Here is a 12,364-nt window from a genome sequence, read left to right as displayed (position 1 = left end):
TCAGACCGGGGACTATACTAAGAAGTTGGTTGACCCAACGACGTCAGTCCAGGGTGTGAAAAATCCGCATCCCGGAGAGATGTAGCTAAACCCAGCGTACAGTGTACACGGTACAGAGTCGATGGAAGAATTACTCCATAAAACCTAGCTACCGCCTCCTTGGGAGGTGCATTACCTTCGCCCACCCATCGGAGTAGGTTGCATCTACACTGAAGCACTGCACCAATGCCGGTGCAGATACTAAGCAGCCATCTTGCCCCAGCGCCCTTTCCCTTTGCCACCCTGCCTCCAGCCCCTTCCTCAGTCCCCCCAGATGCGGCGCCCACCCAGGAGCCGCTTGGCCAGGGCCCCCTTGACATCAGCATTGCGCAGGCTGTAGATGGCAGGGTTGAGGGTGGGGATGACCACGGTATAGAAGGCAGCGGCCATCTTGTCGGCCTGGGGAGCGTAGCTGCCTTCGGGCCGCAGGTACATGAAGATGAGGGTCCCGTAGAGCACGGCCACAGCTGCCAGGTGGGAGCCGCAGGTGGAGGCAGCCCGGCGCAAGCCCGCCCGCCCCACGGCCCCGAGGATGAGCCCGTAGGAGGCCAGGATGGTCAGCAGGGTGACGCTCTGGATGGCTCCGCAGATGGCCAGCAGCAGGGCCTGGTTGAGGCTGGTGTCGGCGCAGGCCAGCTCCAGCACGGACGGGATGATGCAGAAGAAGTGGTCGAGAGTGCGGCCGCGGCAGAAGGGAAGGCGGAAGGCCAGGCCGGAGTGCACGGCCGCACTGGCCGCCCCGGCCGCGTAGGAGCCCAGCACCAGCCCGCGGCAGAGGCGGGGCGGCACGGCGGCCTGGTAGTGGAGCGGGCGGCAGACGGCGGCGTAGCGGTCGTAGGCCATGACGGCCAGCAGGCAACACTCGGCGTCCCCCGCGGTGGCGAAGAGGAACATCTGAAGGGCGCAGGCTGGGCCGGGGAGGGTGGCCTGGCCGGCCAGCAGACCCCACAGCATGACGGGGCCCACGGCACAGCAGGAGCAGAGGTCCAGCAGCGCCAAGTGGCTGAGGAAGTAGTACATGGGGGTGTGGAGGGAGCGCTCGACCCAGATCAGAACCGCCAGGCCCAGGTTCCCCACCAGGCCCAGCAGAAAGACGGGCAGCGCGAGCGAGAAGAGGAGCAGACTTAGGTCTTGGCGGGAGGGGAAGCCCACAAGGAGGAAGTCGGTCACCCCTGTCCGGTTTGGCCCGGCCATGGGTGGGCACGGATCTGTGGGGAGAGAGCGTGGGTGAGAGTCTGCCCCTCTGCCAGTGCCCTCAGCCCAGGCTGGGGCTGGCACTGCCCTCTCCTAGTGTCAAGGATTTGGTGTTCGGGGAGGGCTGGTCTGGCGCAGAGATGCAGCCACCTCTGGGGCACGGCAGCTGGGGAACAACTGCACATAACGCCACACAACAGTTTAGGCTACGAAGCAAAGAATAAGCCAATATCCACACACATCTTTAGGGACGTTAGCAGGCAAAAGGCGTTGGTGAGGAAAGCGGGGTTCACGGGGTTCCTTTTGGAAAGAGGGGTCGGTGATTTAAATCTGCAGGCGCTACTGAGCCGGGGGGAGCGATGCCTGGGGCAGGGGGATGACAGAGGGACCTGGAGGCAGCGTGGCAATGTGATGTGGGCAGACAGCAGGACGGGCACTCGGGACTCCTGGGTTCTATTCGCAGCTCCACTACTGACCAGCTGGGTTACGCTGGGCAAGTTACTGCCCAGCTCTAGGGCTCTGCTTCCCCCAGTGCATTCAGATTGGGAGCTCTCGAGGGCAGAGCCAGTCTCTCCCTGTGTGTCTGGGCAGCACCTGGCACGACAGGGGGCCTGATCTCAGTTGGGGTCTGAGCAGTGCCCGGCACAATGGGGCCCTGATCTCAGTCGGGGTCTGGGCAGCGCCCGGCACAACGGGGCCCTGATCTGTGCAGTGCTTAGTGCAACGTGCCCGTCCCCCTACCCCCCCAAGTCATCTGCAGCCTCCTAGTGGTACCATAATACATATCCCCCTAAAGTGTGGCGGGACATAGTCCCCAGCCTGGCTCTTGGACGGGACAGGGACACCTGCTCGGGGTTGGTGGCTGAGAGCTCCAAGGCCCGGGTGTGATCGGGGACGCACAGTCGGAGCAGAGGAGAGAGGGGGATGGTCCAGACAGCTTTTGGGAGCCCCCCCCGCCCTGAACACTGATCCCTCCCAGACTGAACTGAACACACAAGGGCGCGGCGGGGGGAGGGGGTCAGAGAGGAGCAGGCCCGACAGAGGAGAAGGACTAACACAGGGGGGCTCAGGCTTAGAGGTACCTTGGGAGGTGGAGTAATCGCTGAGGGCATCCCCCGAGAAGGGCGGGTTTTAGACAGGGGGACAGCTAAAGAGAACGAAGGAAAATTGCCTCCTGCTGAGAGATAGAGGGACTGGGAGCCCTGTATGGGCAAAGCGTGGAGGGAGTCACCACTGAGAACCCAGGAGTCCTGGCTCCCAGCCCCCTCTTCTCTCACCCACCAGACCCCACTCACCTCCCGGAGCCAGGGAGAGAACCCAGGAGTCCTGGCTCCCAGCTCCCTCTTCTCTCACCCACCAGACCCCACTCACCTCCCGGAGCCAGGGAGAGAACCCAGGAGTCCTTGCTCCCAGCCCTCCCTGCTCTAACGACAGGACCCCACTCCCCTCCCAGTGCTGGGGAGAGAACACAGGGGTCCTGGCTCCCAGCTCCCCGCTGCTCTAACCACTAGCCCCCACTTCCCTCCCAGAGCCTGGGACAGAACCCAGGCATCCTGGCTCCCACTGACTGTGGCTCGACAGCCACCTGACCAGAGATGGTGTCAGCCAGGGAGGAGGTGATGGGGGTCAGTGCGGAGGGGGTGTCCCTACCCGGGAAAGGCCCCGTGTCCCATCCCTGCCCCACGGCACCCGCCCTACCTGGGCAGCGGCAGGGTCTGCGTCTCTCTCAGTGTTGGTGCCCGCTGCTTTCCACCCGGGTGGCGCCGGGGCTTTTATGGCCCCTTTCCCCGGCATCCACGAGTCCTCCCCTGGCACCGACTCCCAGGGCTCCTGCCTTAGCCAATCTCCACCGTGCCAGCCGGGCCCCGCAGACGGAGGGGCTGGGCGCTCATCACCCCCCGGCTCCTGCCCGCAGGGAGTCAGACGCAGGCGGCTAATCACACGGGAAATTGGCGCCCGTGGCGGGGGGGCTGCTGGGCCACAGCTCCACACACACACACACACACACACACCCCATGGCGTGCTCCCAGTATCCCGCATTAGAGCAGGGCCAGCCTCGGATCTTCTGCTCTGCTGCCAAGAGAGGTCGGCCCCCGGGTGGCGCTGAGGGCTGGGCCCTTTGCACCCAGCGCGGTGTGAGGGAGATGCCATCCCATGTGCTTCCGAGGCTGGGCACCTGGGCTTTTTGAGACCCCACTCCGCTCCCAGAACCCGGGAAAGAACCCAGGAGTCCTTGCTCCCAGCCCCCCCTGCTCTAACCATTAAACCCCACTCCCCTCCCAGAGCCAGGGAGAGAACCGAGGAGTCCTGGCTCCCAGCCCCCCTGCTCTAACCACTAGACCCCACTCCCCTCCCAGAGCTGAGAGAACCCAGGAGTCCTGGCTCCCAGCCTCCCTGCTCTAACCACTAGACCCCACTCCTCTCCTGGAGCTGGGCTTTCACCTTAGGGTGTGAATTCTGTAGTCTCGGAAGGGGCCCCATTGCCTTCTTCACGTGTGTGGGGGTAGTACCTAGTGGTTAGACCAGGAGGGGATGGGGGAATGAGGATTCCTGGGTTCTATCCCCAGCTCTTGGGGCTAGTGGGCTAGAGCAGGGAGGTGGGGGGTGGGAGCCAGGACTCCTGAGTTCTCTCCACACCTCTTGGCCGGGAGCGGGGTCGGGGGGGGGGAGGATGGACTGATTTCCAGCCACGGTTGCTCCTGCGGAGGCAGAGGGACGACGCGGCGGCTTACATCCCTGGGCGCCCTGAAGGGAACGTCCTGGTGCTGAAAGCGGTAGGAACAGAAGTGGGGGGCTCCCGTCGCCCCCACAGCAGCCCGTCCTCCTGCCCAGCAATTTGCTCTGCTAATCAGCCCCAAAATCAAACCTGCCCCCCACAATTCTGCCCCCTCCAGCATCCCATCAATTGTGCCCCCCAACAATTCTGCTGTTCCAAGCCCCCACCACAATCCAGGCCCCTCCAGCCCCCCATGAATGTTGCCCCCTGCAGCCCCCACCAGCTGGGGGTGGAGGCGGAGCGGCTGATGGGCTGCGGTGGGAGTTTGTGGTAATTAACAGGACATTTGTCCCACAATCTCTCCAAGCCGGGCATTGTCCAGGGGACAGAGGTCAGAGATTCTCCCCTGCGTGTGAGCCCAGAGCTCTGCGAGATGCTTGGAGTCATTAAGCGCCTCCCAATTATGGCGCACAGAGGTTGGGGTGACATGCCACCCCACATCCCTGTGTCCAAAAGAGATGTGGAGGAGACCAGCTGATTTCAGAGGGTTAGCTGGGCTGAGTCCCATCCAGAGCCCCTCTACTACGGGCTGAGCATTTAAGGGGCCATGAAGTGCAGAGACAGGACGGGGCCACTGGCCGTTAGGGTCTCAGATTGTCGGTGATGGACTGAGCACAACGCTCCTGTCACACGAGGTCCGGGAGCGGCTGTTGGATTTTGGACTGGCTGGGAGCTGGTGCCCCCTGGACAGGGAAGGCCCATGCCTCATTCCCTGCCCACTGGAGCTGGCCAAATTAGAGCCAGTGCCCCCTAGAGGGAAAAGGCCCACTTATCCCATTCGCTGTCCCCCAGAACTAGCCACTCCCTCCAGTCATATTGCTGCTTATACAAAAACATCGGCGTTTAGTTAAAAAGCTTCTAACCCCGCTTACGTTTTCACACCGGTGCAAGAGGATGTGGTTGAAGCCTTTTAAATTTTGTAATCAATTTATTTAAGTTGCAGGAAATTACGGGAGAGGTCGGCGAATCATTGCTTCGTGACCGTCGACGTTGCGGTTCAAAAAGATAACGCTTGCTATCCGTGACGACCCAAATTGTCAGCGTCACAAGGTCCAGCAAAATAGACACCGTAAATATCTTTGTATCAGAGGGGTAGCCGTGTTAGTCTGAATCTGTAAAAAGCAACAGAGGGTCCTGTGGCACCTTTAAGACTAACAGAAGTATTGGGAGCATAAGCTTTCGTGGGTAAGAACCTCACTTCTTCTTTCATCTGAAGAAGTGAGGTTCTTACCCACGAAAGCTTATGCTCCCAATACTTCTGTTAGTCTCAAAGGTGCCACAGGACCCTCTGTTGCTTTTCGTAAATATCTTTGGCTGTCATGCTAAGATGTTCTCGAGCAGCAGATTTCCCAGTTCGCCTCGCTGCCGGTTTCGATGATTGTCAACGGAAATATTTTGTGGCCGGGTTGCGGGCATTGGGGGAAATCGATGTTTACCGATAAAAAAATGACAAAGCAGGATGTGCATGTATGCCTGAAGCGAGTTAGTTAATATAAAAAGTACCATATATATATTTAGGGTGGTCAAGCGATTAAAAAAATTAATCGCGCGATTAATCGCACTGTTAAACAATAATAGAATACCATTTCTGTTACAAATTTCTCCATTTTCAAATATGTTGATTTCAATGACAACACAGAGTACAAAAAGTGTACTGTGCTCACTTTATTTTTTATTACAAATATTTGCACTGTAAAAAAGAAACAAAAGAAGTAGTATTTTTCAATTCACCTCCTACAAATGCTGAAGTGCAATATCTTATGAACATAAAAGTTGAACTTACAAAACAGAACTGCATTCAAAATAAAACCATGTAAAACTTTAGAGCCTTCAAGTCCTACTTCTTGTTCAGCCAATCGCTCAGACAAACAAGTTTGGTTACATTTGCAGGAGATAATGCTGCCCGCTTCACTTGATGATAGCCTGTCTGTTCATTCCCTTTGGGGCACCTGCCATTGGCCACTGTCAGAGGACAGGATACCTTTGGTCTGACCCAGTATGGACGTTCTTATGTTCTTGTTTACAAAGTCACCTGAAGGTGAGAACAGGCGTTCTCATGACACTGTTGTAGCTGGCATTGCAAGATATTTACATGCCAGATGCATTAAAGATTCATATGTCCCTTCATTCTTCAACCACCTTTCCAGAGGACATGCGTCCATGCTGATGACGGGTTCTGCTTGATAACGATCCAAAGCAGTGCGGACTGATGCATGTTCATTTTCATCATCTGAGTCAGATGCCACCAGCAGAAGGTTGATTTTCTTTGCTGGTGGTTCAGGTTATGTAGTTTCCACATTGGAGTGTTACTGTTTTAAGACTTCTGAAAGCATGCTCCACACCTCGTCCCTCTCAGGTTTTGGAAAGCACTTCTGATTCTTAAACCTTGGGTCGAGTGCTGTAGCTACCTTTAGAAATCTCACATTGGTACCTTCTTTGCGTTTTGTCAACTCTGCAGTGAACGTGTTCTTAAAACGAACATGTGCTGGGTCATCATCCGAGACTGCTATCACATGAAATATATGGCAGAATGCAGGTAAAACAGAGCAGGAGACATACAATTCTCCTCCAAGGAGTTCAGTCACAAATTTAATTAATGCATCATTTTTTAAACAAGTGTCATCAGCATGGACGCATGTCCTCTGGCGTGGTGGCCAAAGCATGAAGGGGCATACAAATGTTTAGCACATCTGGCACGTAAATACCTTGCAATGCCAGCTACAAAAGTGTCATATGAATGCCTGTTCTCACCTTCAGGTGACATTGTAAATGAGAAGCAGACAGCAATATCTCCCAAAAACATAACCAAACTGGTTTGTCTGAGCGATTGGCTGAATAAGAAGTAGGACTGAGTGGCCTTGTAGGCTCTAAAGTTTTACATTGTTTTGTTTTTGAATGTAGTTATGTAACAAAAAAAAATCTACATTTATAAGTTACACATTCATGATAAAGAGATTGCTCTGCAGTACTTGTATAAGATGAATTGGAAAATACTATTTCTGTTGTCATTTTTACAGTGCAAATATTTGTAATAAAATAATATAAAGGGAGCACTGTACACTTTGTATTCCGTGTTGTAATTGTCATCAATATATTTGAAAATGTAGAAAAACATCCAAAAATATTTAATACATTTCAATTGGTACTCTGTTGTTTAACAGTGGCAAATAAAACTGTGATTATTCACGATTCTTTTTTTTAATCGCGATTACTTTTTTTTTGGTTAATCGCGTGAGTTAACTGCGATTAATCGACAGCCCTAATATATATGCACAGCCTTGTCCATAAGTTAGTAAGCTCAACAAAGATGCTGTTACACACTGCAAATCACTTCTGAGTGTGGTGGCAGCAGTGGGATCCCTCTACGAGTGCTTCACAGCAGACCTTGCCTTGGCTCATGAATCCTTCACCCTAGATGTTCACGTCTGGCCCAGATACATGGGCCTTGGGTCAGACCCACCAGGGGCTGGCACAGCCTGAACTGTTGCACTTAGCATCTGTGATGTACCTTGGAGAACCCCCCTAGCTACCCCTCCATGCTTCCACCTGGAGAACATCTTGCTTGTACTTAGCAGGTTGGTTCCTCCTCACCCCGCAAAAAAATTCAGTCTGTTGCAGGACGGGCTGGCTTTACAAAGAACCAGGCTCCAAACCTTCACAAAAACTCCTACTTCTGCTAGGGGCTGTGCTCAGTGAATGCCTTTCCCCACACGGGTCATCCCGAAAACAGTCTTGTCTTGATCTATACCAGGGCGAGTGCCCACCCGCTGTGCTGGTACTTTTGATGGTTTAAATTGTTTGCAGCGGTCTCCGATGGTCAGAGCCGTCCGTCCATAGGGCGGTTCAGGGCGGTTGCTTTGGGGGGCCCCGGGCTTCAGGGGGATGTGGGACCAGGGGGCACGGGGCCCTGCACCGGAGCAACCACCTTGCTCCACTCCCAGCATCTCTCGGGAAAGGGGCTGAAGGGGTGGAATGGCGGCAGGGTGTGGTAGGGGCGAGAAGAGGTGAGACGGAGGCTTGTGGGAAGGGGTGGAGTAGGGGCAGGGCCTGGGGTGGGGGGGTTGTCCTGGGCCCCGCACCCCACTAGGGATGGCCCTGCCAATGGTTTCCGCTTGTTAGGGTAGTGATGGAGCAAGGCTAGACAAAGCCTTGCATTATGCCCCCCCGGCCATCCAGGAAAAGCACAACAACTCTCTCCTGCTTGAAGGGGCTGTCACCCGGATGCATGAACCCCAGGACTCATTTTCACGCCAAGTCCGTAAAGTGGGGGTGACACCCTGACACCCCAATATTCACCCTGTGGTGTCATTAGGAGATGTTTTGTACACGATAGGTCTTGTGAGGTGTCATTCTAAAAGTCGGGCTCTGCGAGACATCCGTGTCTCATTGGATTGGACGTGTTATCGCTGTATGGGAAGTTATGGAGGTTGGCTACGGAAGCAGCTTTTTAGGCACGACAGTAGAAAAAAAAGCCAAACAATGGCTTATTGAGGAAATGCACACGAGCACTCGGATTACCCCAAGCCCTGTGTTCAGTAGAAACCTTTCAGAGATAACACTACACAGTGGGAACTGTTTGACCCAGGCCACAGCAAAATAGGGCTGCCAGACAGCAAGTGTGAAAAATTGGGACAAGGGGTGGGGGGTAATAGGAGTCTATATGAGAAAAAGACCCAAAAGTCGGGACTGTCCCTATAAAATCGGGACATCTGGTCACCCTACAGCAAAAGAGCTTTCCAGCAAGGGGAAAGAGGAGATAAAAGGGGGACAATGACATTGCGGGGGCAGGGAGAAAACCTCATTCTCCCTGCAGCAACATACCTGGAAACACCTAAGGGACAAAGACTGAACTATGAGAAGTGATGGTTCCAAGCAAGAGAGATTCCTAGCCTGTGTATGAAAACCTGGGAAATGCGAGCTGCAAAGCCAAGCGAGCTTGTGCCTTAAGAATCTGCCTGCCTGTTTATCACTTAGGGTGAGAATTTGCTAATGTATCCTCATAATCTCTTTAGTGTGGTAAGTTTAGTCTGCGTGTTTTGTTTATTTACTAAAGGAATCTGCTTTGTTCTGTTCGCTATCTCTGATAACCACTGAAAAGCTACCTTTTGTAGTTCATACACTTCTTTCTTGTTTATACCATAACCCAGTTTGTGCAATTAGGAACTGGGAGGGGCAAAGAGCTGCGTCTCCCCAGAGCTGATCTGAGAGTCTGTATCTTTCTGCAGCTGGGCGTGGCCCTGTCTGTGTGCATGGCTGGAAGAGGCTTGGGAGCCTAGCCCAGCAAGAAAAGGTAAACGGGGCCCAGGCTGGCAGAACAGGCGGACTCAGAGGTATCCCAGTACAACAGGTGGCACGCCGAAGAGGGACAAGTGGACTTGCAATAGAGTTACTTTATTCCTTAAATACTACCCGGACACACATCTCGCAGTCGTGATAAATCACGAGCTTTCTGTAGATACCTCACAGGCTCCTCTTTATGGCTAAAGATCCCGTAAAATGGGTGTTTGGTGGAGTGAGTTTGTCTGGACTGAGTTGCAAAGACCTGGGGACCCTTCCCCAAGGCGCCTCTGTCACGGCTTCTTGCCCAGTGGCTAAGCCACCAACGGGGCTTTATGAGATTGTACCAGATCCTGCAGTTCTAGCCAAAGGTCCTAGGTATGATTTCCTCTCAGGGACTGTGGCTTTTTCGTGGATTCTCAGGCCACTGTCATCATCTACTCTGACCTCCTGTATCACCCAGGCCAGAGAATGTCCCCCAGATAATTCGTAGCGCAGATCTGTTGGAAAACCATCCCATCTCTACTTGATGTGCCGCAGCAGTCCAAAAAGCAGTCTTGGGAGTCATTAGGAAAGGGACAGATAATAAGACAGAAAATATCCTAGTGCCTCTATATAAATCCACGGTCTGCCCGCATCTTGAATACTGTGTGCAGGTCTGGTCGCCCCATCTCAGAAAAGATAGATTGCCCTGGAAAAGGTTCAGAAAAGGGCAACAACAATGGTTAGGGGTATGGAACAGCTTCCGCATGAGGATAGATGAAGAAGACTGGGACTTTTCAGCTTGGAAAAGAGTCCACTAAGGGGGGATATGAGAGAGGTCTATAAAATCATGACTGGTGTGGAGAAAGTAAATCAGGAAGTGTTATTTACTCCTCATAACACAAGAACTAAGAGTCACCCGATGAAATGAATAGGCAGAAGATTTAAAACAAACAAAAGGAAGTATTTTTTTCACACAACACACAGTCAGCCTGTGGATCTCCTTGCCACAGGATGTTGTGAAGGCCAAGACTATAACAGGGTTAAAAGAAGAACTAGATAAGTTCATGAAAGATAGGTCCATCAATGGCTATTAGCCAGGATGGGCAGGGATGGTGTCCCTAGCCTCTGTTTGTCAGAAGTTGGGAACGGGCAACAGGAGATGGACACTTGATGATTCCTGCTCTGTTCATTCCCTCTGGGGCACCTGGCACTGGCCACTGTTAGCAGACAGGACACTGAGATAGATGGACCTTTGGTCTGACCCAATATGGCCACACTTATGTTCAGAACTTTGACTCGTTGGGCCCATTTATACTATCTAAATTAATACAACAGGCCTTGTGGCTGATCCAGTCTGGCCATACCCTTGAGAACATCCCTTAATTTACTCCCTTTTCTATGGAAAGTCTTGGGTTGTGTATTTGTGTGTGTGTATGTAGGTGGGTGTGACCCTGCATATGTGTTAGTTCCACCAGCCTCATGTCTGAGGAGAAAAGAACCCAGGTATCCTGGTGGACCTAAGGGGGGAAGGTTCCCTGGACACATCTTGGGTGAAAAGTCCATACCCAGCGCACTGATGGAGCTGCAGGCTGGTCTCACGCACTCCGAGCCAGGACCTTCCTCCTTGCCCTCCTCAGGGCCACGGCCACGTCCTTGTTCCTCAGACTGTAGATGAGGGGGTTCAGGGCGGGCGCCACCGCTGTGTAGAAGATGGCCACCTGCCGGTCACGCTCCTGGGAATAGCTGGAGGCCGGGCGGAAATAGAGCCAGGCCACGGTGCCATAAAAGAGCATCACCACTGCCAGGTGGGAGCCGCAGGTGGAGAGGGCCTTGCGCAGGCCGTGGGCAGAGCGCAGGCGGCCCACAGTGACCCCGATGCAGGCGTAGGAGGCCAGGATGAAGACGAAAGGGGCCAGCACCACCAGGACACCTTCGGTGAAGGCAGCCAACTCGTTGGAGAAGGGCCGGGTGCAGGAAAGGTGCAGCAGGGGCGGCAGGTCGCAGAAGAAATGCTGCAGGCGGCGGCTGCAGTAGCGCAGCCGGGCGGCCATGACTGTGTGCAGCAGGGAGTGGGGGATCACCACGGCCCAGGAGACGGCGGCCATCTTGAGGCAAAGGGGCCGCGTCACCACGGTGGCATAGCGCAGCGGGTTGCAGATGGCCACGTAGCGGTCATAGGCCATGGCAGCCAGCAGGTAGCCCTCCATGTTGCCCACAGCCATGAAGATGAAGAGCTGGGCCATGCAGCTGGAGAAGGGGACGGCCCGGCGCTGGGTCAGGGCGTGCACCAGGGCCTGGGGCAAGGTGATGGAGGCGAAGCTCACATCCACCACGGCCAGCTGGCTGAGGAGGAAGTACATGGGGCTGCGGAGCTGGGGGTCAGCCCACACCGCCCCAAGCAGCAGAGAGTTGCCAGCTAGGTTCACCAGATATGTGGTCAGGAGCCCTGCGAAGATCAGCGGCTGCAGGTCCTGACGTTCAGACAGACCCAGGAGCACAAACTCGGAGACGGACGTCCAGTTGGCATCGTCCATGGTGAGGGACCACAGTGGCACCTGAGCAGGGAGGAGAAGGGAGTTGCCAGTGATGTAACGCGCTGACGAATTATGCCAGCCCTCTTTGGATAATGGTTTAACAGCTCGATCTTGTTTTAAAGTTGTTCCACGTTGGAGACTCCAACCCTCACTAAGTTCTGCTCATGGTTACTGACCCTCGCTGTTAAAAATTTACACCTTACGTCTTGTCTGAATTTGTCTAGCTTCGACTTCCAGACACTGGCACTCAGTATTCCTTTGTCTACCACACTGATGCTCTATGACACTAGCAAACCAAGCGCTTGCTCTTGCCAAGACAGCAGGCAAAAGCTAAGGACTAACAAACTCATAGCTGGAGGCCAAAGCAGTTCACCTGTATGGTAGTTTTGCTCAAAACAGGGATTAGTCTCATAAGAATGTATTTGGCGTTTCGACTCTATGTAACGCTTGTAAATTGCTGCTGGCATTAATCTCACTTACAATGTTGGTATTCCGAGCTATAAAAAAATATGTATGTTTTGCTTTATAGAAAATGTTTGCTCTGAACTTGGGAACCCTC

At 54.0% G+C, this 12,364-nt stretch overlaps 2 protein-coding genes across 2 annotated transcripts; both read right to left on the bottom strand.

Moving 5' to 3' along the window:
- Nucleotides 1-300: 300 nt before the first annotated feature.
- Nucleotides 301-1,233, bottom strand: LOC128829383 (olfactory receptor 5C1-like). The gene has a single exon (XM_054014758.1). The coding sequence runs from the start codon at nucleotides 1,231-1,233 to the stop codon at nucleotides 301-303; it is 933 nt and encodes a 310-aa protein (XP_053870733.1).
- A 9,633-nt stretch (nucleotides 1,234-10,866) lies between these two features.
- LOC128829406 (olfactory receptor 1361-like) lies at nucleotides 10,867-11,805 on the bottom strand. Its single transcript, XM_054014810.1, has one exon. The coding sequence runs from the start codon at nucleotides 11,803-11,805 to the stop codon at nucleotides 10,867-10,869; it is 939 nt and encodes a 312-aa protein (XP_053870785.1).
- Nucleotides 11,806-12,364: the final 559 nt, after the last annotated feature.

This window comes from Malaclemys terrapin, assembly GCF_027887155.1.
Source record: "Malaclemys terrapin pileata isolate rMalTer1 chromosome 20 unlocalized genomic scaffold, rMalTer1.hap1 SUPER_20_unloc_1, whole genome shotgun sequence".
NCBI classification, from domain to species: domain Eukaryota; kingdom Metazoa; phylum Chordata; order Testudines; family Emydidae; genus Malaclemys; species Malaclemys terrapin.
Note: the sequence above shows the minus strand (reverse complement) of the source record. Positions and strands in the feature narration are given on the sequence as shown.